The sequence below is a fragment of the Hyposmocoma kahamanoa genome, unplaced genomic scaffold (assembly GCF_003589595.1).
Source record: "Hyposmocoma kahamanoa isolate Upper Pololo Valley unplaced genomic scaffold, ASM358959v1 62, whole genome shotgun sequence".
Lineage (NCBI taxonomy): Eukaryota > Metazoa > Arthropoda > Insecta > Lepidoptera > Cosmopterigidae > Hyposmocoma > Hyposmocoma kahamanoa.
In genome coordinates this window covers 23532954-23557603 of record NW_020653850.1, presented here as the reverse complement: position 1 = coordinate 23557603, position 24650 = coordinate 23532954, and the positions used below count along the sequence as shown (strand labels likewise).

Here is a 24650-nt window from a genome sequence, read left to right as displayed (position 1 = left end):
ATTTTGATGATTCTTTTTTGTTGGAAAGAAGGTACCTCAGATGTGGACCCATTTAAATTTTAAGAAAATATCCCTCATACCTCAAAGGGTGGCAAACTAGGGGATGAATGACTTTTGAGGCCGGTTTTTTTAACCGGAGGTTAGGTTGTTATTTATTTATTTAGAGAAACATACTTATACAAATCTTACAAGAAATATATTAAGTTCCTAAAAAACTGGTTGTTCCATTAAATACGTACAAGTATTACAAAATATGAGTTTGTACAATAGACACCTATCTAAAATACACATACAGAAAATAAATAAAACAATATATTGTATACAGTAATTAAACCTGTCACAGAGGTTTTATTTTATTCACGGGGTCCTCTGTCAAATATAATATTTCAGAAATCAGAAACATTTACTATATGAATTGGTAAAATACAGGTGTTACTTACAAGTGATTAGATCTACAATTCTTACCCAAATCAGGCGTACAATGTCTTAAAATTACAATTTATAATTATTTCCCACTTTTGTTCCTGTAACTCGTCAATGATAACGAGAAAATGTCGATGTATTTCAATTTTTCATTATAGTACTTACTCGAGCGTCGAATAAATGTGTTTTTGGCGTAACTCGTAGAACAAGAGCAACAATAAAATGTATTAGTAGCATTGACTTACAATTATATGGACGTCGGGTCCGCGCTAAAAAGTGTCCGCACTTGTAAGGCGCTAAAATCGTATACAGAGCGCCAAACTCCGCTTTAGTCTTCATTTGTTCTACTGACAGCGCGATACTGCGATGACATTACAATTTAAATTTCGAATAGGTTGACTTGGGACATTTTTTTCGTGGTTTTTGTATTAGACCCGTCGTCCATTTATTTGTAAGTCAATGATTAGTAGTAAATTCTAGGAACATTAAAATTAATTAATCTTGAAAAAATCAGAAACTTGTCAACTTTACGTCTCAGGATGACAAGCGCAAGGGCAGTGCCCGTTAGATCTTTGTGATTTAACCTTCAAGTCCTGACGTGGTTTAGTCATATCATCAATGGTGACGTGACGTATGTCAGACGGCTTAATAAAAAATCGAAATGGATTATTTTTATTAACTGATTTGTACAATTTTTACTTGTATTATTATCTGTTCATTATTATTCTATTTAGGAAGTGCAAAAACAACAACATTTGAATAAAATCAGTATTTATTAAGTTCAAATTATATAACCTATATTTCGCATAACAAAAAAAATATATGTTGTAATCTTAGGTACAATACAATTATTTGGAAGCTTTTTTGGCAAATTTCTTATATTTAAAATATCAGCCTTAATCAAAGTATTGTTTAGGTAGCATAATATTTTGGGACAAATTAGTTTTTGTCTACACAGTCCACGCATATAGTTTTTGAACATCCAAGACAAATAGGCTTGCGGCATCCGATGCAATTGTACTTAGTACGTCTTTTGAGTCTTGATGGGCAGATTTTGCATGTTTTTCTCGATGCTTCTGTACTTTCAGGGGGTATTGTTTCAGGTTCCGGGGGCTTATTTGGACCTAGTACGCGTGCGATTGTGAATCGCAATTCTCTCGGCAATCTATTGTTGTATACGCGGCGTTTCAGGTGCGGCAAAACTAAACTGTAAGCAAGGTTCTGAAGAAATTGTGCTCTGGGAATATTAGGAACAGCACTGCAGGTCTTGTACAGAGCATAGGCGTTGACTCCACTCAAATCCAAGACTCTGAAAAAAAATTGCGAGTGGCCAACGTCTGGTTCTACGATTTGATGAATAATTGGAACATTTTTTGTCGATTTCATCAACACCCCCTTTTGTTTTATTATAATCTAATATAATTTCCGGCTTTTTTGATAGTGGATCCAATTGCTTTGTGTGGTGCATTGAAGAAATCAATAATACTGCTTTTGCCTTTTTAGGGACATATGAAACAATAGTGAAGTCTTTGGTAAAACCGTGTAAAGATGATTCAGGCTGACGAGTTTTAGATGCTTGAAATTCAGGTGGGATGTGCCTTTTATTTTTTTTTCAAAGTTCCAATATACGTCAGACCTCTAGCTTTCAACTGCTCCATCAATTCTATGGAGCTAAACCAATTGTCGGCTGTAATATTGCGATTGGTTTTTTCAAAATCCTTACACAATCGTAATACAGATTGAGTTGGGATGGCGAGCTTTCTCTCGGTTTCGGTTAGTCCCAGCCCATCAGAGTCTTTTCCATGGTAAATGTATGCATTATATACATAAAAAGATTCTGCATCACATACAATTAAAATCTTCAGACCATACTTGGCCGGCTTCTTCGGCATATAAATAATAAATTTGCATCTGCCTCTAAATGGAACTAACATTTCATCTACACACAGATAAGCTCCAGGAGTATATCCCTTTTTGCAATTGGCAATGAACAATTGAAACATTTCTGAAATTGCAGCTAATGGGTCCGTTTCAAGGCGTTGCGATCTAGTGTTACTGTCATCAAAACGAATAGTATATATAATAGTAGTTCAAGAGAGTGAGAAATCTGAACTGAGACATCACGCAACGAAAAATTTCACGTCCAGAACCATCAGTCGCAAAAATGTATTTCGTGTTTTCGTGATTCGATTTGAAGACTGAAGTATAAAATAATAAACCCAGGAAAGCTTTCATTTCCTCACGATCGGTAGGTCTTAGTTCAATTTTATTTGAGTTTTTATACTTCGTGCAGGCTTCTGATAATTTTTGATTAGTATAGGTAACAACCTTATCAATCATAATATTGTCAAATAATTCAAGCCATAGAGATTCCGAATCGATAAATGTTTTGGGCTGCTGTCGAGGAATTTCAACAATGTTATGACTTGCTGTACGACTCGATCTGATACCAGGTTCTTCAAATGACCACTTGTAACCATTTTTCCCATAATAATACTGATTACTAGAAGAAACTGGAATAACACTTGCAGTTGCAGGTCCTGGAACTTGGTTGGCACCAAGAGAAGACACGGTAGTCGGTCTGATTTGTAACTGATTCTCATTTTCCTTATCTTGGTCGTCTCCTGACTGTTCAGATTCCGTATCATGATCAGATTGTAAGATGAAATCTGGGTCTGCCTGATCATCGTCAACATCGCTAAAGTCGCCCTCAATTTCCGTTTCTAACCAACATTGTATAGTATTTTCGAAGTCTTCACTGGTAGAAGTAACGAATCTCTTTCTTTTACGGCTATTTTTTGAAGTACTTGGTTGGTCCATCTAAAACAATACGATAAATAATAAGGTGACGTCTTGTAGACACTTAGAAAGACACACACTAATAATGATCTGACGTCTAACAGACTCGCAACATTAATACTGACCTTACGTCTGAGAGACACTGCGCAGCTCCACAGCCAAACGTGTTGTCGCGCCGCCAGCGAGCGCTCGACTGAATGATCGACGTGTTCGATCGCGAAGCTACAGGGAAGGGCGCGGGTGTATCTTTAAAGGCTTTGAAATACGGCTTATATTTGTGAACTCACCGTCTATGAGACACCCACGTCAGTAGTTAAAGGTTAAGAGACATTACCACACTACCGACTTTTCAACATCAGCGTATTGCCAAAGCACCCACAGCGGCTACAGCGTAGACACAACGTCAATGCGGCGTATACCCGACGTTCGGCACTGTTCCACAGTTGCCCAGTGCTGGCGTTGCGTCGACGCTAGAGTGGGGGTGTCTAAAGCTTTGCGTGACACTGCAACTATTGTCTGTTATGGACAGATGTTTCGCTTATCACCAGCCGCACGACTTGTTCGTCACTGGATTTCATAAAAAATGCTTTCACTAGTATAAGCAGTATTTTATTAGAGTGTAAGTATACTTTTACTAAATGTAAATATATTTTTTATTACTTGCATTTAGTAAAAGTTACTATCTGAATGTATTGTGAAACCCACGTACCTATTTAACGATAATACTGTAGTTATAAGACTATCTGCCTGTAGATATAATTTGCCTTTGAAACGACAATGTAGTATTTAAATGAAAATAAAATATTCCGGGAAAATTCTTTACATTTGGTTTTATAAATTGGAGATAGATAAATACGTAGATAGGCGATTACACATGCAATTTTAGTAAAACAATTTGTTTTTGAAATAAAACAACGATATCAAATACAAAATAAAAACGCTTTATTGGCATTAAGAACTAAAACATTTGAAACAAGTTTTACTTAGACTAAAGAGTATAGCTACATAAACGTCAAAAATGGTTGAAAAATAACGCTATCCATGCTTACTTCTAGTTTACCATCAACTAGTAAATGCAATGATTTTCAAATGAACATGTAATCTATGAGACAAACGCAGTTATTACAAATCGGCGAAGTAATTTAAAATCCCTAAAAAATCCTTTTTCAAACATAATAAATTTAAGCTGTTTCATATTAATGGTACAAAATAATATCACTGCGTTTTCAGGGTTTAGTTCTCCAATAACTCAAGTGGACTTCTAATCTTCGTACTACATATCGTAACTCTGAGAAAGGTACAAATTTCGTCTTATGTCTAGATGGCGCTGATCAATAGCCTAGTAGTTTATATCATGTAAATTTTTGTGGATGTCAAATAATTCCTCTTTAAACTATGAAATATAAGCAGTCAGTTTCTTTTCCCTTGTAAAATTATTCAAATATGAGCTAAGATTATTTGACAAATATGCGTCTAAATAGATGGTATTGTGTGTTACGGAGTAATTTAGAAATGAACACTTGCTAACATGGATAGATGGCGCTAATCCTAAACAAAATAAAAGGACGGCACTATCCGAAAAATCTGTGCAATAAGCGCCATCTAGTTGATTTGTCTGTTATCACTAGAAATTAGAGTAGCTTTGATAAATTAATTTCAAAAATACCTATTCGACGCTCGTCGCGACATCTAGTATACCAACACGTACTAAATACCCGAATACGCTGTCTTGTATCGTGATTAGCAGTCCTTTTCAGTTATTGGTCCAAGGTTCTCACCAATTTTGTTGAATCAGAGTTCAGTATGTCCTTCCATTGGTAACGCTTTTCAAATTTCGTAGCAAACTTTATTTTTAGCTAATATCGAGTAATGTCTTTGTGAAACTTGACATTTCGCTATTCAAGTCTCCCAGAACAAGGTAAATGTTTACCTTAAGAGAAAGCAAGAACCCTCTTTCTTTCTATAACTTAATTTCTAAATAAAACTGACTAGAAAATTAAATAAGTGTAAATAAATAGTTTGTTATCGACATCATAACAAATTTCAACAATCAGCGTTGAAATGTTCTTTGGTTCAATTAACTACAGACATGAAATAAATTTACTATATTTAGAAGTATTGCACTGCCCAAGATTGTCAGTCTTCTAAATAGTAATATAAATAATTAAATGCAAAGACCAGATAATTCAGATATATTAATAAAAATAATTTAGATGGTAAATACTCTTAAGATTAAACTATAAATAAAAATAGATATAGACATGCTAACGAAAGATACACGAAAAGGTTAAAAAGACCTTCAAAGGAACGTAGCAGTATTGACATAGGACCAGCGTTTTTAGAAAAGGACTTCGATAAATACTATTGAGATAATGATATATTTACAGTGCAAAGTGACACGAGCACTACAAGTGAAGATATAAATGACTCTACCAAACTACATATCTTTGAAACAATTAATATAAAACTCTAGTCCACTACCTTTATGAATGATGTTTTTTAAAAATAGATTCTACGGATGAATTCTGATGATATGAAAGTATATGTCAGATTTATACAGTTTGGTCCTTATAAACGGCTAGCGGGGAATGGGACGTCTAATCTTTGGTAGTGAGACTTATAGATAAGAATCGAATTATTGGGATTCCACATTTCCTTTTAATTTCTAAACTACATCAGACAATAAGTTTCTTGCTCGAGAAATTCTAACAACACATTTTAAACTCCACCTTTAACTTCTTTTTAAGCTTTAACATCAAATTTGTCAACCAATCTATTACTATCGGGAGAATCGTCAGCAAACTTAATTTCATTTGAAGAATCCGAATTTTCGTCAGCAAATTTGATATCAGACATGTCCATTCGTCTTAGTGTATCTGCATCTCTCGTTTCTCTAATATTATCGTTAACTCTTTTGAGGGTTGCCGAGTTGTCAAATTCCCTGTCTCTTCTATGTATTTTAACTGGAGACCTTGTTAGAGTTAAATTTTTCATCGGTATTGTTACTTCGTCTTTCTTTTTCTTTTTCTTTGACATTTTTGGAGAATTTTGTAGGTCTGTGATGCTGAAGTTTAATGGATGTATGATATTGCCTCTATCGATGACTTTTCGTGTGGATTTAACAGAGTCATTTGACTTGATCGATCGGTTGTCAGAGTTTCTTTTAATATGGCTTGAGGAAGGTCGATCTTCAGGGGATTCTGTATTGCTACCCGGATTCGGGCGAAGTTCTTTAGAAATGACTTCCTGTGAAACAAAAAATATTTTTATTTTGTGATAATCCGAGTAACCTGTTATAGATGACAACAATATTACCTCGTAAATCGGTGATTTACTCTCCCCAATTTCTTTAATGATATCACCTTCTTCCAAAGGCGGTATCCATACCAAGAATGCTGGATCCATTCCCAAATAAGAGCCAGGAACGGAACCTAGAAAAAAGTTTTTGACTTGATACTTGAACTGAACTTGACTAAATATCAAATCAAAATACACAATGTTATCATAAAATTCATTTCCAAAATACACGAATTCAGATATACAGTCTGATTTCACTTAACATATAACATTGACAAGTAACCCATTTACTTACCAGCGTTATTAACTTCGTAGTCATAATAATCGATCTCCATTTCAGGATGTGAAGTAAGACTCAAGTCAGATCGAAGAAGGCGCCGGTTGCAACTCTCCTTAGTATGCTTTGGATTGTCTCGGATCCTCGCTGAGGAGACTCCGCTCAGTGCAGGGGAATACCAGCCCTGCTTGAGAAAACAATTAAGTTAAGCCCTTCGTCTAATTCGAAAACTACAAAGCAACTTAATTCACTTTGCAATGGATTTTTTATTATTAATTATTATATATACGTGGGGCGTACTATAAGTTTCCGGAATGAATAAGAAAAAAATACTACAAATGGTCAAACGTCAAATGAATTTATTGTTTCTGAAAATATTCTTCGTTAGCGTTAATGCACATTTTCATACGAATGAACCAATTTTGAAAACATTTATGCCACTCCTCCGTGACAATCTCTAAAACATATTTTTCATACTCTTCAATAGCCTCTTCAGGTGATGAAAATCGTTGACCGCGTAGCTGGTTCTTAATTTTTGGAAATAAATAAAAGTCGCAAGGTGCTAGGTGGGGACTGTACGCGGGATGGCTCATAAGGTCAACGTTGTTCACCTTCAAAAATTAATTGGACTGTCTGACTGTGTGAGAACTGGCATTAACGTGGTGCAAGATGATAAGGCATTTACGGTTATTTTTACGGAGTTTGTCAATAACTTCCGGCAAACAAATGGTCGTGTACCAATCACTATTTACGGTACAACGATTCTTCAAAGCAACACTAGCCACGTCTCCAGTTTTATTAAAAAAAGATGCAATCATCCGCTTAGAGGCATTTTGTACGCGCGCCAATTTGGTTGGTTTCGGCTCATCTCGAAAGACCCATACGCTCAATTGCTGCTTTGTTTTGGGATCGTAACTATAAAGCCATGTTATGTCACCTGTTACTATGTCCCACACTAAAGTTGATGCCCCTTCGTTGAATCTGGTAAGCATGGCATTGCATCAAGTGACACGATCCGTATTTTGAGCCTCAGTCAAATTGTGTGGGATCCACCGAGTGCACAACTTTTTCACACCCAAATGTTTGTCTAGTATTTATTGTATTTAACTCATGCCTATGCCTAAAGATTCCCGAATCTCAATACATGTCACATGCCTGACTGTTTTGATCATACGGCGCTCAGCACCGATGTTTTTGTTGTTTACAGCAGTGGACGGGCGACCATCATGAAATTCGTCACTGACCGCGTTTGAATTCTGCAAATCAGCTTTAAATAGTCGTTTTTTTGTATGGTGATTCATCGCCAAAAGCAGTTTTAAGCCGAGGAAAGCTCCGCTGAGCTATTTAATTACACTTACAGTCATGAAAAATCATAAAATAAAAATTTTCACGACTTAAATCCATGGTGATGTAGACAACCAATTTCTAAATGACGCCACAATGTAAAAACAAGTGACGGTCAGATGAAACAAACAGTATTCTACAGCCAAAGAGTTTCATTTTCAAACGTTGTAATTACTTTTTAAATATTGTTTATGTGAGTGGCCAGTTCCGGAAACTTATGTTGCGCCCTATATATTAGAGTAAATATTGCAACTTACATTAGTCAAAGTAGCAGCAGATGTAGATGACGATGCTCGACTCGCACTCCTATCCTTATCCCATAAGCTGTCTCTGTCTTTCTCACTGCATGTGTCATCTCTCTCGCTCATACTTGTGATGCTTGTGTTTAGTTCTACGGTTACTGTTTCGCTGGTGGATTGTTGAGGCTGTGATGATATCTGTTGAAAGTTAAAATGTACATTCCTAGGTGTATAAGTATGTACTAACACGTATGTCTTCACAAGTACGAACCAATACACATATGAACTAATTTCCAAATTAACAAATATTTTCTTCAGAGACAAAAATCGCATCAGGAGTTGTTTTGCGCTTACACTTCAGTCCAGTATCTGCGGTAGAAACGTTTTTATTTTTTGCTCCATTAAAACTTACTTGTTGCACACTACCAACAGAAACAGTTTGTGATCGTTTCAACGGTGATGGCGCTACACTCTGCTTGCCAGCTGGTGCACTGCTAGAAGATACGTTCTCAGGAGTAACAGTTGCTTGACTGGTCACACTGCCTGCGCTAGCTACACTTGCGTTGTCAATTTGTTCGGCCTCAACATCTGTGCCTTGATCTTCTTCATCTCTGTTAAGAACAATATGTTTATTACTATTGATACCAAGGTTGACCTTGTTGTTTGAACAACACAAAGAAAAATTGCTTCGATTTGACTGGACTGGACCCAGCGTCTGTTGCTAGTAGTTGTAATAGGTTTACTGGCTACGACTGAATCTCGTTTGAACCGCGTTAACGCGCGTTATCAGCGCATCCACTGCGCGTCGTCTGCGCGTATAAAATACGCCGTGTGCATAGGCCCTAAAGATAACAAATCGAAGGTTTCTCAATGGTTTTCCTTTTTTATTTAATCCTGACTTTTTATTTAATCGTTTCTTTTTTGATGTCAGTGCCACTTATCAGAAATTTCTTCCTTTAGCTTTTTATAGCTATCCAAAGCTGACGATAAATGTCGCTGTAATATTGCTGTAATATAATATCTGTGTTGTTCGATCTATGTGACAACAGTCATATCAAACTCGTGGAGTTATTCCACAAAAACAACATAATGAATATTATAGAAATTAAACTTAATACAACAATGTTAATAAACTAGAATAAAATATAAAAGACTAAAATAAAATGAATTAATAAGATTTGCGCCGTGGGGCGACGGCTTAAGAATACATTGTCGCCTCCCTATACATGCCCGTGGGGGTCGTAAGAGGCGACCGAGGGCGTCACAAGTGTCCATCTGCTTAGCGTTGTGGTAGGCTTTGTGCCGACTGGATAGCGACCACAGTACACACGGCGGAAAACCCTCCACAGTGAAACGCTTTTGCGAATCGCGTTCAGGGATCAGTTGGTGTACATCCAGTGCACGTGGAGTTTTCGGCGCGGTATCTGGGAGGACTGAGGCGGATATTCGCCATGTCACTTGTTGAGGGATATCTAGTTGACCTGCCGCCCAGGGAAACCCGTAGAAACGGTTGTCCGCTGGCCGCCCGCGGTACAGTACAGGGGCCCAATAGGGACTAACTACCCCTAGAGGCTGCCCCACCATGCCGCGCATAATCTTGGGGTAGGTCGTCGTGCCGGTTAGTGACCGGAATATGGAGTCCCGGCGGCATATCCCGGGGGGGTACGGGGGCCCTTCCGTTCGGCGGGTCAGCCGGCTATCCTTCAAAAGATCAATGGCATGTATTGCAGTTCCCCTCGTTTTTCTTCTTCGGTACGGTGCCGAAGGCTTCATCTCTTCACACTACCGTCCTTCTTACCCACCATGACAGCGCAACATAAGAATGCAGATCGTCCAGCGGTGCCTAATCCCCCCACCGCGTTTATTATTGAGTTCGCTAACATCCGCGGACTCCACTCCAACCTCAAAGCTGTCCACCATCACCTCGAGACAGCCCGGCCTGCCCTGCTTTTCCTGACGGAGACGCAGATCCGCCGTCCGAATGATATGAGTTACTTGAACTACCCCGGCTACTCGCTTGAGGAAAACTTTCAGGCCAAAGCCGGGGTATGTGTATATATTCGTTCGGATGTGTGCTGTCGCCGTCTGCGCTGCCTGGAGGACCCCTCCTTTTCCACTATGTGGGTGCTCGTAGAATCTAGTTGTTCAGCTAGAGTCTTCGCGTGCTTATATAGATCCCACAGCGGGGATGCGGAGACAACTAGGCTCTTTGACCAACTGAGCCAGGCGACTCTTGACGCGCAGGCGCAGTTCCCATCTGCGGAGATGGTCGTGTTGGGGGACTTTAATGCTCACCATGAATCATGGTTAAGTTCCCTCAAGACTGACCATGCAGGTAGAACTGCCCACGCTTTCGCTCTCACGCATGACTTGACCCAACTGGTAACCCAGCCCACCCGGGTTCCAGACATATCGGATCATGCACCCTCTTTGCTTGACCTTCTGCTCGCGAGTCACCCTACCTACTATACAGTATCAGTCAGCGCCCCCCTGGGAAGTTCTGATCACTGTTTGGTTGGGTGTAAGGTTTTCCAAATGCCTCCAACTAAGCTGAAGGAGGTCACTCGTCGCATTTGGCACTACTCGTCGGCGGATTGGGATGGTATGCGCGACTACTTTGCGTCCATCCCTTGGTTGCAGCACTGCTTTGCGGGAAAGGATGCCTCAGCAGCTGCCGATGCTGTTGTCGATGAGATTGGAACGGCTATGAATTACTACATACCGTCTTCCAGTGTCATCGCCAATCGCAGAGGACGCCCTTGGTTCAATCGCGAATGCATGGACGCTGTTAGTGAGAAACAGGCTGCATATCGTGGTTGGATCAAGGGTCGTGTAACAAAGGATCCCAACCTTGCGTCCCTTAAAGCAGCCTATAACAAAGCAACCAAGTCTTGCAGGAGGGCTTACATAAGAGCGGATGCCCAGCGCGTTTCACGGATTGGCCAGAAGCTGGTAGCCCATCCCACCGGTAGCCGTGCCTACTGGAGCCTGGCCAAAGCTGTGCAGTCCAATTTTTGTCGTTCGTCGCTGCCGCCTTTGAGGTATCCCAATGGATTTTTGGCCTATGGCCCCGAAGAGAAAGCCAATTTATTGGCCGACCTTTTTGGGGCTAACTCGCGCATTCACGACCAAGATGCGCAACCGCCGTCAATTCCCCACTGCGGAGTCACAATGCCTGATATAGTTATCAGACAATGTGATGTCCGCAAGGAATTGCAGACTCTTGACGTGCGGAAAGCCTATGGTCCGGATGGGATACCTCCTATCGTCCTTAAAAGGGGTGCGGCGGAGTTGTCTCCCGTACTGACGCGCTTATACCGCCTCTCATACCAATCTGGTAACGTGCCCCTAGCTTGGAGGGAGGCCAACGTGCAACCTATCCCCAAGAAAGGAGATCGGTCTGATCCGACAAACTATCGCCCAATAGTTGTCACTTCAGTGCTCTGCAAAGTGATGGAGCGGATTCTAAATATCCAGATAATCCGGCCGGCACCTGGAACGTCACTCCATTCTTAATGATCGACAGTACGGGTTTCGGCCGAACCGATCAACGGGTGACGTTCTAGCGTATCTAATGCATCTCTGGGGTGAAGCTATCGACAAACAGGGCGAAACCTTAGCGATAAGTCTGGATATTGCTAAGGCCTTTGATCGGGTCTGGCACCGTGGTCTCCTCTCCAAGCTTCCGGCATATGGTCTTCCCGGCCGCCTTTGTGAGTGGATCTCCGGCTTTCTGCGCGAGCGAAGATTGCGTGTCCTTGTTGACGGAGGCACTTCGCGGCTCGTGACAGTTAATGCTGGGGTGCCACAGGGCTCCGTGCTGTCGCCCACGCTGTTCCTTCTGCATATCAATGACTTGTTGCCTTTTGGCAACATTCATTGCTATGCAGATGATAGCACAGTGCACGGTTGCTATTATAAGCAATCGTCAAGCACCCGGGAGGACCCTGAGAGAAACCGGGAAAAACTTGTCGATGAGCTCAACCATGTTTTGGAACATATATCGTCGTGTATAAAATAAAATGACATATAAAAGTCGTGGGGCTCCCGAAACCTGGTTGAGTTCAACGCCAAGAAAACCCAGGTATGCGCGTTCAGCTCCAAAAAATCCCCATTCCTTCCACTTCCCCATCTTCAGGGTACAACGCTGTCGCTGCAGGACAAGCTCAGCCTGCTGGGGATGAGCATCCGGAAGGACATGAGCAACAAAGATTATATCGAGAGCGTCATCTGTACCGCGTCGCGCAAGCTTGGCATCCTGAACAAGGTGCACCGATTTTTTACTCCAGAGCTGCGATACCTGTTGTATAAAGCTCAGGTTCGAAGCAGCATGGAGTACTGTTCGCACCTTTGGGACGGCTCTGCCAAGTACTTGCTCGATGCCCTAGATGGACTGCAGCGCTACGCCTTCCGTGTTGTCAACGATCCTCATGTAACTAAGCATGCGGAGTCGTTACAGCTTCGCAGAGATATAGCGTCTCTTAGCGTATTCTATCGCCTGTATCACGGTGAGTGCTCTGAATAGTTATTCAACCTTATCCCTTCCTCTCCTTTCCATCAGCGGACCACCCGTGCCGGACTGCGTTGCCACAGATGGGCGGTCAGTTCAATACCGTCCCGCACTAAAAAGTTTGGCAATTCGTTTTTATGCCGAACCATCAAATTGTGGAACCAACTCCCGGCGCATGTATTCCCTCCCATCTATAACATCGGGTCCTTCAAACGTAGTGTGAAGAAGCATTTGGCCAGACCGGCAAAATGATAGTGACGGAGTGAAGATATTTGTGTTTTCCATCCGTTTCTCTCATCTCTGGACTGTATTCGCACTTTCCATCAGGCGCGGTGCAGTCATTTTGCCGAGTCACAATAAAAAAAAAATAAAAAAAAATAACCTGCACAGGTCTTCGTCTAATCTGTTTCCTCTTAATCTATTATAGTTTGATCTCAAAGAATGTGAACGTAATTAACGTAAGCTTTTTTATTCACATAAAAAAAAATGTAATGTAGGTAAATAAAAGGTAAAATAAGCAAAATGGGGTCATAATTGTGAGGAATACGTGTACAAACAATAGACAACCGGTAATTGGAGAGACAATTAACAGGCTCTGGCTAATTACTGCTCTTGTTTGAACTACGTGTGTTTGTTGATTGCTTTTTGTTTTAGGAAGGGGTAGGGGATGAGACACGTGAAAGTGCTAGTGTGACATCGTTAGGGGATTGGATGCGTTTCGACTTGTTGATTTAAGAATTGAAAGATTTATGACTTTGATTTATTCCAAATGTTTTATTACGGGGTACAACCCAAAAACAGTTGAGTAAGAAAGAACATACAACGTTAAATCAATCAGATGATACATATGTATCTACTTTAGTCAAATTCGGTATAGAATGTTTAATAAAAGAACGTTGCTAGGCAACCAATGATGGATTAGGAAACGAACATTTTTTTGTCAATACTCATTATCTAGGCTACCATGGCCTGCTCGAGTAATTGGAATTTAAATAGATAAGTGCGTAATTGGGTTGCGTAAAAGTAATATACTTATCTATCCAATTACTACAGTTTCCAAATTACCTAATGATAAGTATGATTTTTTAATAAAATAATTAGGTTTTTTAATACCTATTAATACTTACTGCTAGATAGTAATGATAGATGAAAAGAAACAAAATTGTAAGATTTTTATTGTATGTAATTTTACTACTTATCCAGCTTTAATATCCGATTCTGAATTTGAATTACTCGAACCCGTATGTTTACAATCTATCCCTACAATTAAAAAAAAATCATTAGGGATGACACAATTAATTACTGGTACTTTTTACGTTGGTTTCAAATTACTTACTACTGATTGCAAACTTCTAGTGAACGAATTCCATTACAGACATGACGTCAAGATTAGCATTATCACACCCTAAAACCTAAAAATCATAATATGTTCTTAATTTGACATTTATACTACATCGAATTTGTCTGGAGTACAGTCGAGTACTTTATGAACAAATATTGGAATAGGTAGAGCATACTTCAAGCATACCGCAGTTATTGTATTGTACTTTTTGTACACAATAAAAATATTGAACAAAAGTACAAAAATATTGAAAAAAAGCTAGCAATTATTTGTACGTTAGTATATTTAACCTATAAACCTCGTAAATGGCAATCACTTACTGTACTATCACCCACCTCTGCTCTATAGTTTCAGAAGCTCGATCCGAGTCTCTCAGTCTAGTGTGTTTGGTCTTTCCCGATGGCAGAAGACGACGCAGCGAAACTCCTCCTCCAACCACCTCTGACAGCAGCGTACTTCGAGACCCCGCTGTGCCTACTCCCAATTCCAGGGATGCTGAACATGCTGCGACAAACAAAAAATAAATAAGAAACAATGACAATCTGAGCTCAATTTAAAAGTCCAGAAATGTGTGATATGATAAACTTATCGGTTATCACGATATTCTGGCAAATGTGTTCTTATAATCAAAGCATTATGCTTCACTTTTCCATTTTATACATATCTCTCAATAGGATAGGTAGTGACCAAAATTGTCCTTGTAAAACTCCATAGTTTCGTCTACTCATAGCAGCCACTTTATATACATATGTTTATGCCAGGTGCTTGTGACCTGGCATTTTTAAGGACAATCTCAATGTAGAATGACACTATTTTTCGGAACTAAATTCTGTACTTTCTTTTTATATATAGTATCAAGTGACGGGACGAACATGTCACTCAGAGCTTCAAATCGCAAAGATCTAAGGGGCACTGCCACTGCGCCCGTCACCCTGAGACATAAGTTGACAAGTCCCATGTACCTGTAATTTCACCAGCACCCGTACCCCTCAAAACCGAGACTCAGTAATGATGACATTACTGCTTGGCGGCAGAAATAGGTAAACTGGCAGTACTACCCTGGACGAAATGTTTCACAAGGAGCTTTACTGCTACAGTATATTTTTTTTCCAAACAAAACCACCGTCTCGGACCCTATACATGTTTTATGGTCACGGCTAGCTGATTCCTAATGTGTAACAACCGCGAAAATAGCGAAAATATCTGGACTCGACACAATCTCAATGGGTTGAGAGATCTAGACCGATATTCTCCCAAGCTTTCGTTTACACTCGCTCTATAAATAACACAATAAATATTACCTATTGTACCAAGGACACTACGATACCCATCACGCCTCAGCGCTCACTTGTTGCACTGTTTCTAATTCTGACTCTAAAGTTGACACCTCATATACAGCGCAATATTTTCATATCTATAGCATTCATCTTATTTTCATGCTTTCGATTTTGTTTAACCAGTACTCCATTAATTACGACCAACACGTCTTATCATCAAGTGCTTTATTAAGTACATTGCTAAGGATGACCGAAGCGCGCCGATCGTTCAAAGATTACTGAAACTCAAGAAATAGTTTCTCACACTCTGATTGGCCGGGAGCGTTCGCGGCCGCGTCGCTTAGGGCGGTACGTTGTCGGAGACGCCGTTTTATTACTAGTACGGGGATCTAATAGGATTCCAACAAGTAATTAAGAATTCAGTTAAGAGGAAAAGTTTCAAAGTCTCCTAAGTTAACTTCAATTTAAATTCAAAGAGAAAGTGTAGACAGTCCACTACTAGAAATCAGTAAAACGAAGATTGCAATAACTTTTTTATTTAAAAAAAAAACTACTTCAACAGTTTGCTTATTGGCTTTATTATTTGAATTACATCTATTTGTCAAATTTTAGTGCCTCCGTGGCCGAACGGTTACCTTGCCGGACTGCCATGCAGATGTCCTGGGTTCGATTCCCAGACCGGGAGAAATATGTGTATGGTCTACATTTATTTCTCTCGTGAGTTTGGGTGTAATTTGTGGTTGTCGATGTGCGTATCCATGGCACCCGCGACCAGGGTTTCCCTAGTGCGGGGCTATGTTGAGTGTGTGCATTATTATATTATTATTGGCATTGGTTAACGGAAAGTACGCGAAACCGGATTAATCTCCCAGTTTGACACCCTTATAGATAGAATACCACAGACTAGGTAGAATGTTTTCTTTAAATTTAAACAACAAAAAAAGAATCATCAAAATCAGTTCACAAATCGTGTAACATAAAAAAAATACAGTCGAATTAAAAACCTCCTCCTTATTGTATAAAAAAGAAGTTTTATTGAAAGACCCAGAACAGACGCGTTGAATAAATGAGACAGCTTTGCAACCTTGCAGTGGCGAGGCGTTCATATAACTCGATTTACACCGGCTTGCCTAAAATTTTCCACATATCCGCTCACGCGACGCGCTCCTCCTACCGCAAAATGGCGGCTATTTGGTTTCGCAAACTAGAAAAGCATTCAGTTTAAATACAAGTTTTTTTAAATAAAAATTATTATTCTGCATTGCTAAATAAATACCCTCCGTAATACCAACAAAAACATCTCAAATAAAATGCAGTAATACACCGCAAATCCTGCACTTAAAAAGCACTAATGACATTTTTGGTGTACTTGGATAAATATGATAATATTCCGTTTGAGTGGTTCTATCGTTTACCATGAAATTACTCCTTAAAGTATAGTTTATAAACATTCATATTCAGGATAAACTTAAAAAACGCTACTTACGGTATGTTTACAAACAATAACACACACGATTGTCGTGACGTATTTTTGAAGTTGTTTATTTTTTTTAAATGACAGACCCACGCATTAAAAACTGTATGGTTTGCTAGAGTAGTTACCGAAATAGCAATTAATATTAGTTCTTTTACCTGTTATAACTTCGATATCCGATAAATCGGTATAAAATCATCACCGGTACCTCTAGGTGTGGTATGCATCTACGGCTGCATGTATCGCGTGAGCGGGTATTATCAAATACTACATTTCGTGCTAAATTTTATGCGTATATACGTTAACCAGCGAAATGAAGTACCTTGCGTGCTAATAAGTTCCGTTTAAGTGTCAGCATGGCGCCATTTTTTCTCTAGGGAAGTGCTTTTTGTTTTACTCCGGCTTTACTAACTACAATTTTCGCCTCGCCACTGCAACCTTGTATATATTGTGCTATGCTCTGGTGTTCATGCATAAGAATATGTTGAACATAAGTAATGTTTCGATGCTACGTACCATCACTATCAGTAAGCGACTCCTTGTCTGCAGCTCGTTGATACGCTCTGGTCCGATGTGCTGAATGCAGTGCTAGACACAAAGCAGCAAGTGCAGCAGCTGCTGCGAGGGCCACAGCGGCTCCCCTAGCTCCGCCCCCGCTGCGCCACCAATGCACGTTGCTAACTGATGAGGCCCACGCAGCTGACGCGTTGCGAATTGGTTCTGTTGAAAAGATAAGTTGGTATCGCCAGATGCCTGTCTGTGCAGTGCTACTCAGAGCTTTAAACCGCAAAAACCTGAGGGCACTACCACTGCGTCCGTCACGCTGATTCATAAATTGACAAGTCCCATGTGCCTGTAATTTCACCAGCACCATTATCCTTCAAAACCGGACCACAGTAATGCTCACGTTCCGCTTGGCAGCAGAAATAGTGAAGGTGGCAGTGCTACCCTGGACTTACTCTTTCACAAGGAACTCTACTGCTACTAAGACTTCGAAATTAAACAAAGAGAAAGTCACTCTTCTGTCACCAGTGCTTCTGGTAAACATACGATACCGTCCGCGTCAGAGAGGGACAAGCAACCCGGGTTTTAACCTAGTTTAAATCGGGTTAAAACACATTAACTGCAGCTTCCTTTCCTTTACAATTCTGAGTGTTTCCAACTTTTTTCTCATTCGACGAAGAACCTCAACATTGATGACCATTTGTACCCACGATATGCCAAGCATACGTCTGTACAGTCAGTCAAGGTTCAACACTCCATACCAAACAGCAAGTTGAATCAATCGGGTTGGAAAAAATATACAGTAAAATTGTGGATGTACACTGATTAATTACTGTACGGTGTAAAACATGAGTCTTAAAAATTTTCACGATACAAAAAAAACAAACTTACCTCGAATTTTACAAGAAAACCGAAGTATTCAATAGGTACTTTACATATACCAATGATTTTGTTTGTATCAGTATACGACACACATTTTTCAAATGGCTTTGATTTCTTTAGTAAAAAAATAAATTCGTGAAATAAAGCCAGTGTTCCAGCTACTCGACCCAAGCAAATTGAACAGTATTAGTACGGGAAAATCTTGAATTCCAGCCGAGGTAGTATTTAACATCGATCGTTAGTGATTGAATGAATGAATGCCATCACTGCTATTCCACTTACACTTTATTAAAACTCAACTGGACGATGTCCACAACTATAGTCATACTTCGTTCCGGACTTTATCCCTTAACGAGATACCCTACCGAAATAATACATAATATAATTGGAATATTATCTCAATGAAGTCTCAACGGAATTACAATGACCATTGGTTTCAAGAATTGGGCCCCAATCTTTACTCTCTGCGTATCCACATACTTTCGTTTCGTGGTTATTTATATATTGTATTTCAATTTATTATTCTTTTGTTTTTAATTACTTACCAACTTGCGTAGCGTGAGCTAGAAAGCCTCCAGCACAGCGTTCGCTGGTATCCCCTGAGCGCAGTTCCACGAGAATATGCCTACCACCAGCAATTTCAATCACACCCGTGGAGTCTGTTGTGGTTTCCACGTCACCAGTCTGCATTACACAATAAAACTTTAATATATAGGATGATATCTAATAATAAAAATGCTACACATTACATTCGTCTCGGACGTAAAGAGTAGTATTAGGTCGAATTAACTGCATGCAGTCGATATTAACTGCAGGTGGTTATTAACTGCCTAGCTCAAGAGCTCAGTGTAAAAGTTGATGTCGCGATGAAAGCACTCCTTTACTATTGTTACGCGCTGCCGGCGTAATCGAAGCCAAAAACGAAAGCATGCGTGGATAGATCCACTAGTTGTTGTGTTGCTATAGAGAAGGTGACTTTTATGTACTGTATCCGGAATTAAGACAAGATGACAACAAATTTTACGACTACTTCAGAAGGTTGATTGCCATTTTTGATAAATTAAGCAATATATTAAAAGCAAACAAATAATAATATATCCTCGTAAGAATGTCAATTACTGCTTTTGATTCTCGGACTGTTGTTCATATCGACGCTTGAAGTTGAAGTCTCAACTTCATGCAGTTGAGGTCTCGGCTGCATGAAGTTGATTACGACGTCACGCATTACCCAATCTCCAGAACATAATAGACGTCAGACATTACCCAAAATACGCTGGTTGGCAGTCCAGGCTAGTTGATGTATACTCACAACAGCAGAACTGTCAGGGCCGTCCCAAGACGCCAATAAAGGAGACCCTAATGAATCTCCATCTCTCGCCCTGAGCGCCTGACCGGCGCACGGCAGCCGCACAGCCTCGAAGCGTAAACGAACCACAAGACCTTCTTCAGCCTTCGAAAGAAAAAGTCATAATTAAAATAACAAACGTAGAAGTCTATCTATACAAATGGAAAACATTGTAAAATAGGCCTCATTCAAATGTAAGTGATACAACGTATCTACAGTAAAATAAAAATTGGCAAAATTTGAAAACATTTTAACAATCAGATTTTAATCCGTACGATAAAACTCGGACGTTGCAACGTTTATAAACAAGAGGCTTCCATTATTAAGCGACAAGCGCTTGTCGTAAACTCGCAAATTTTAATTGAAATGCTCTAGCGTTCGATTCGCATATCTCGGCTTCGGATTCTGTTGTTACCATCAAAGCTACAGTCCAGAGATAAAATTTTGGATGACGATCTTCGCTACTTTTGTTTGCACGAGATTTGAATATGGGTGTAATTTTATTTAACGTAAAATCCTAAGAACCTTCGATATTTTGTTAATCTCTGTATTTTTATAGGACCATAAGTCCTGGGGGCCTTCCATAACCTCTTAAAATAATATTACTTTAACCTTACATTGACTTTTCGTACTATAACGCGCTTCAAGTAAGCTTATTGTAATGTTAAAACTATGATGTTTTATTGACAGCTTTGTGACTTGAACATTAAAGGAATATTGCTCTTATGTCAAATTCAACAATCTTAAAATAATTATTGTCTTAATATTGATTTGTAATGATTAAAAGTTAAGTTGAACTTATTTATTTACATATCTCTACTAGTAAATAATTTTTCGTTAAATAAAAATACGCAATGTTTATTTCGTAAAATTATAACAGCGCCATCTATATGCACTTTGGCGAAACTAACAGTTGACACTAGACTTTAGTTCCGAATTCGCAACGTGACTATCAAGACTCCGCTTGTTTTATTTATTTTCCTTCCTGAAAATGCGGAATATTTATTGAAAATAACGTAATTTTAAAGTATTTTATTATTATACACTTTCTTTTTTTTAAACAGTCAAAATTCTCTGAATGTAAATAACATTAAGTACTTAAACGTTATACTACGATAAGACAACTCGGAACATCAAAAAAGAAAGAGATGGCATTATATAGTTCACATAGTTATCTCTTTCCTAGTTTTAGTAAGGAATAGACAATATTGGGAAATCATTCGTTATTTCAGTCACTTTTGCAATAATACATTACTTGGTTGACAGGTTCGTCATGATACGAATATGAGTAATATTATAATAAGCTTACGTTAAGCTTACATTGAAATAAGATTGTTTTTGGAAAGGTTATGGTAGGCCTCCAGAAGACTTCGAACCGAGTACAAAGCAATGATGATGATGACCGAAACCGAAACCCAAGCTCCAGTCACAATGAAGCTTATGCGGATTCCGTTCAAAAATTAGATGAAACCACCCTTTCGATTAATGTTTCAGGGCCTTGACAAATTTGATGTCCGGTGGTAAACTTTGCTCCAAAATTTTTGGTTAATTAACCCTTTGTTGTAAATTACTGTGATTGCTGGATTTTTCCGCAGATAATTTTCTTTTAGAACATAAAGGCCTACGTACAATTTTATATACAAGAGTTATCTTGAATGTAAAAGTGCATTTATTTGACAGCCTCCGTAGTCGAATGACTTGCGTACCGGTTTTCATGGTGTCGCTATCTCTAAGGTCCCAGGTTCGATCCCCGACCGTGTCAGTGTAGAAAACTAACTTTTCTATATTGTCTCGGGTCAAGTATTTGTGGTACCGTCGTTGTTCCCGATTTCCATAACACGAGTACTTCAGCTACTTGGTTTGGGATCAGAGCAACGTATGTGATACTGGACTAACAGTTGCTACGTACAACTGTTCCAATGAAACATGAAACAAATTGATTCTTGTAGACTGTCCAGTATTTATTAAACAATGTTATTCTTAGTTAGTAATTTATGTTTTAGAGTTTAAAACTAATTTCTTGTATATTAACCATTGACTTACAAATAAATGGACGACGGGTCTAATACAAAAACCACGAAAAAAATGTCCCAAGTCAACCTATTTAAACGTAGTGACATGTAAAGGAATATGAAAAAGCTATAACGTTGAATTTAAATTGTAATGTCATCGCAGTACTGTCTAATTTTGCTTGCTTCGCTGTCAGTCGAACAAACGAAGACTAAAGCGTGAATGACGCTCTCACTTTTTAGCGCGGACCCGACGTCCATATAATTGTAAGTCAATGATATTAACGCTAAAAAAAATTAAGTCTTAAATGACGATTAGTGTATTTAGAGTCCGTTGTGGGGTGAAAGGTGATTGCTTTTATGGTTTGGTCAAAGTGGATGGTAATAGAATGAAGACACAAATATATAGAACAATTTTTAGTAGGTACCAATAGAGGACCTTGTGAAAGATTTCGTCCAAGTCCTGCCACCTTGCCTATTTCTGCCGCCAAGCAGTAATGTGGACATTACTGCGTTCCAGTTTAGAAGCACATGGGACTTATCAACTTACAGTACCCCTAAGATCTTTGCGATTTAAAGCTCTGAGTGGCACAGCATCTGTTATGGGCTGCAGTCGCTTACCACTCGGCGCACGACGTGTTCATCCCGTCATTTAGTATCTAAAATATAGTAAGATTAGTAACAATCGCTATCAGTCTCTTCAACAATGAATTTATCAGATAATATTCAATTTGATTTCTATGTTCAAACATAGCCGCCACAGTTATACGAAAAGAATCACTTTAAATTATCACGCTACAGGCGATTAGCTCTGTGCAAACACCCTACCTTGTAAATGATTTATTTTTGTTCTCTATTTGTTATTGATAATTAGTTTAACTATACGTGAATTTGTAAGAATCTACTTGCATTTAGATAGATGGCGTGTCGCTTACCAGTAGACGCACGACTTGTTCGTCCCGTCCCTGGGTATTATAAAAAAACAAACATAATAATGGACTAGGTCGACCTCGGCCTACATACTTAACCAGATTGAGGGTGTTCGTAAAAAGGTAAGATCAAAAGCAGGTGGCGTTGGATAGTTGACGCCTACCCCGGCGGAAGATCGATGTGTATGTACATATGTGTCCATTTTTTACCACAAAGCTTAGAAACCTGATACCAATGACTAAAATATCTTCATCAAACGATATTCACGTAACAGGGGTGATAAATTCGAAAGAAATCCACGAATTAATGTTCCAGAACAGGTGGTAGTCCGAATGTTAAATGTCGTAATTTGGAAACACTTGATTCTTCGTCTCAAAGTTTTAATGGCCATTCTGGACAGAATGACAAAAGGCGAAGTTTGCGGACGTTGTCGAATTCCTCCGAGGCAATCAAGAGAACGTGACGAGTGTCTACCTACAGACAGCACAATGAGTGTGCGGAATAAAAATGTCAAGATTGCCTTTTGTTCGCTCAGAGCAATGACAATTTGCGGAACGTTTGTTGAGAATAGACTTGTAAGTGGCAATAACTCGAAGCCTATCTTGGGTATTTGATTAGAACGTAGACTTATAAAATATGAGTTCAAACTGTCCTTGAAAAAAAAAGTTCAAGTACAGGCAAAAGTTTAAATTCAAGTTTAAATCCAATTATACGAACTTTGCTAACTGCCTCCGTGGCCGAACGGTTACCATGCCGGACTGCCACGCAGAGGTCCCAGGTGCGATTCCCGGGCCGGGAGAAATGTTTGTATGGCTTATATTTATTTCTCTCGTGAGTTTGGGTGTAATTTGTGGTTGTCTATGTATGTGTCCATGGCACCCGCGACACAGGGTTTCCCTAGTGCGGGGCTACGTTGAGTATGTGCGTTATTTATATTTGCTAGAAAATTTCAAGAGTATACAGTCTGAAAACTTATTCATATTCATTTCTCGAGATTAAAAGTCATAATATATAATGAATTGTGCTATTTTTATAGTCTTATAGGGGACTGAAGTTGCTTGTTTACTAAGGACTTTTATCTTTTAGCTATGTTAGTCTGAATTTCATGGGAAAGTTCCATTACATGTTGTCGTGGATATCGCAGAAACTATTTACCAATTAATTGGCAGCCAATTTACCGTCTGTTGGTTTTCTACATAATTCAGTGAGTGTCCTACCTCATTTCACATCGGACATCCAGACGTACAACGGGATATCACACTTAATTGGATGATACTCATTTCAAACGACTAAGTTCTTTTCGTTATCCTTTATAATTCGTACAGCTATGGAATGGAATTCCCAGCCAGCGTCTGCTTTTCCAAGCATAAATTCTTAGAATTTCTTTAAAGTGCTTTTGAATAGGCATCTTTCTGATAAGCTATGACCGAGCCGAGCTAGCGATAAACCCCATCTTTGTTTATCAAGAATAAGTCCATTTAATATTAAAAGAATTATATCGGAATTAATTGCGATGGACAATCCGTAACACCCTATTTTTACGTTTTCAGTAGCAGATATACTATAATCGCTTGCCAACCTTCCTTGTCAATAGATATAGTAAACGATAGAACGAAGTCAAGGTCGCATTTTCTGTCATTGTTATCTTTCGCGTAAACCTTCTCTAACAACTCTAAATTAAATTGGAGCTATTAATATTTCACCTTGAAGTAATTTAAAATAAAATACGCTTGGAAAATTCTTCATCCTACTGGATTTTCAAGAGATCTTTTGATTGGGGATATAAATTTGGAAATCCAATTAATTGTTGTAGTCAGAAGCGATCGCAAATTGTAGTGATGGAAAATTACCAACTTTATAATCGTTAAAAGCGCCAAATTCAATGAAACCTCGTTCTCACAAGACTAAACCGAATTATCATTCATGGTATATGGACACTGAAGTATAAAGTACTGTATATAGAATATAACAGTCTCCACGTAAACTTGCTATGAATCT

General features: G+C 39.0%; 1 protein-coding gene across 1 annotated transcript in view; it reads right to left on the bottom strand.

Moving 5' to 3' along the window:
• Nucleotides 1-5317: 5317 nt before the first annotated feature.
• Nucleotides 5318-24650, bottom strand: part of LOC113229398 — a 147279-nt gene continuing 127946 nt past the window's right edge. Inside the window, exons 8-16 of the mRNA XM_026462969.1 lie at nt 19678-19818; nt 18914-19052; nt 17499-17702; nt 14567-14735; nt 8792-8990; nt 8398-8577; nt 6815-6980; nt 6538-6653; nt 5318-6468 (exon numbers count right to left, since the gene is read on the bottom strand). Of these exons, the coding sequence (XP_026318754.1) occupies nt 5965-6468; nt 6538-6653; nt 6815-6980; nt 8398-8577; nt 8792-8990; nt 14567-14735; nt 17499-17702; nt 18914-19052; nt 19678-19818 (1818 nt within the window). The 3' untranslated portion in view covers nt 5318-5964. The remainder of the gene's footprint in view (nt 6469-6537; nt 6654-6814; nt 6981-8397; nt 8578-8791; nt 8991-14566; nt 14736-17498; nt 17703-18913; nt 19053-19677; nt 19819-24650) is intronic.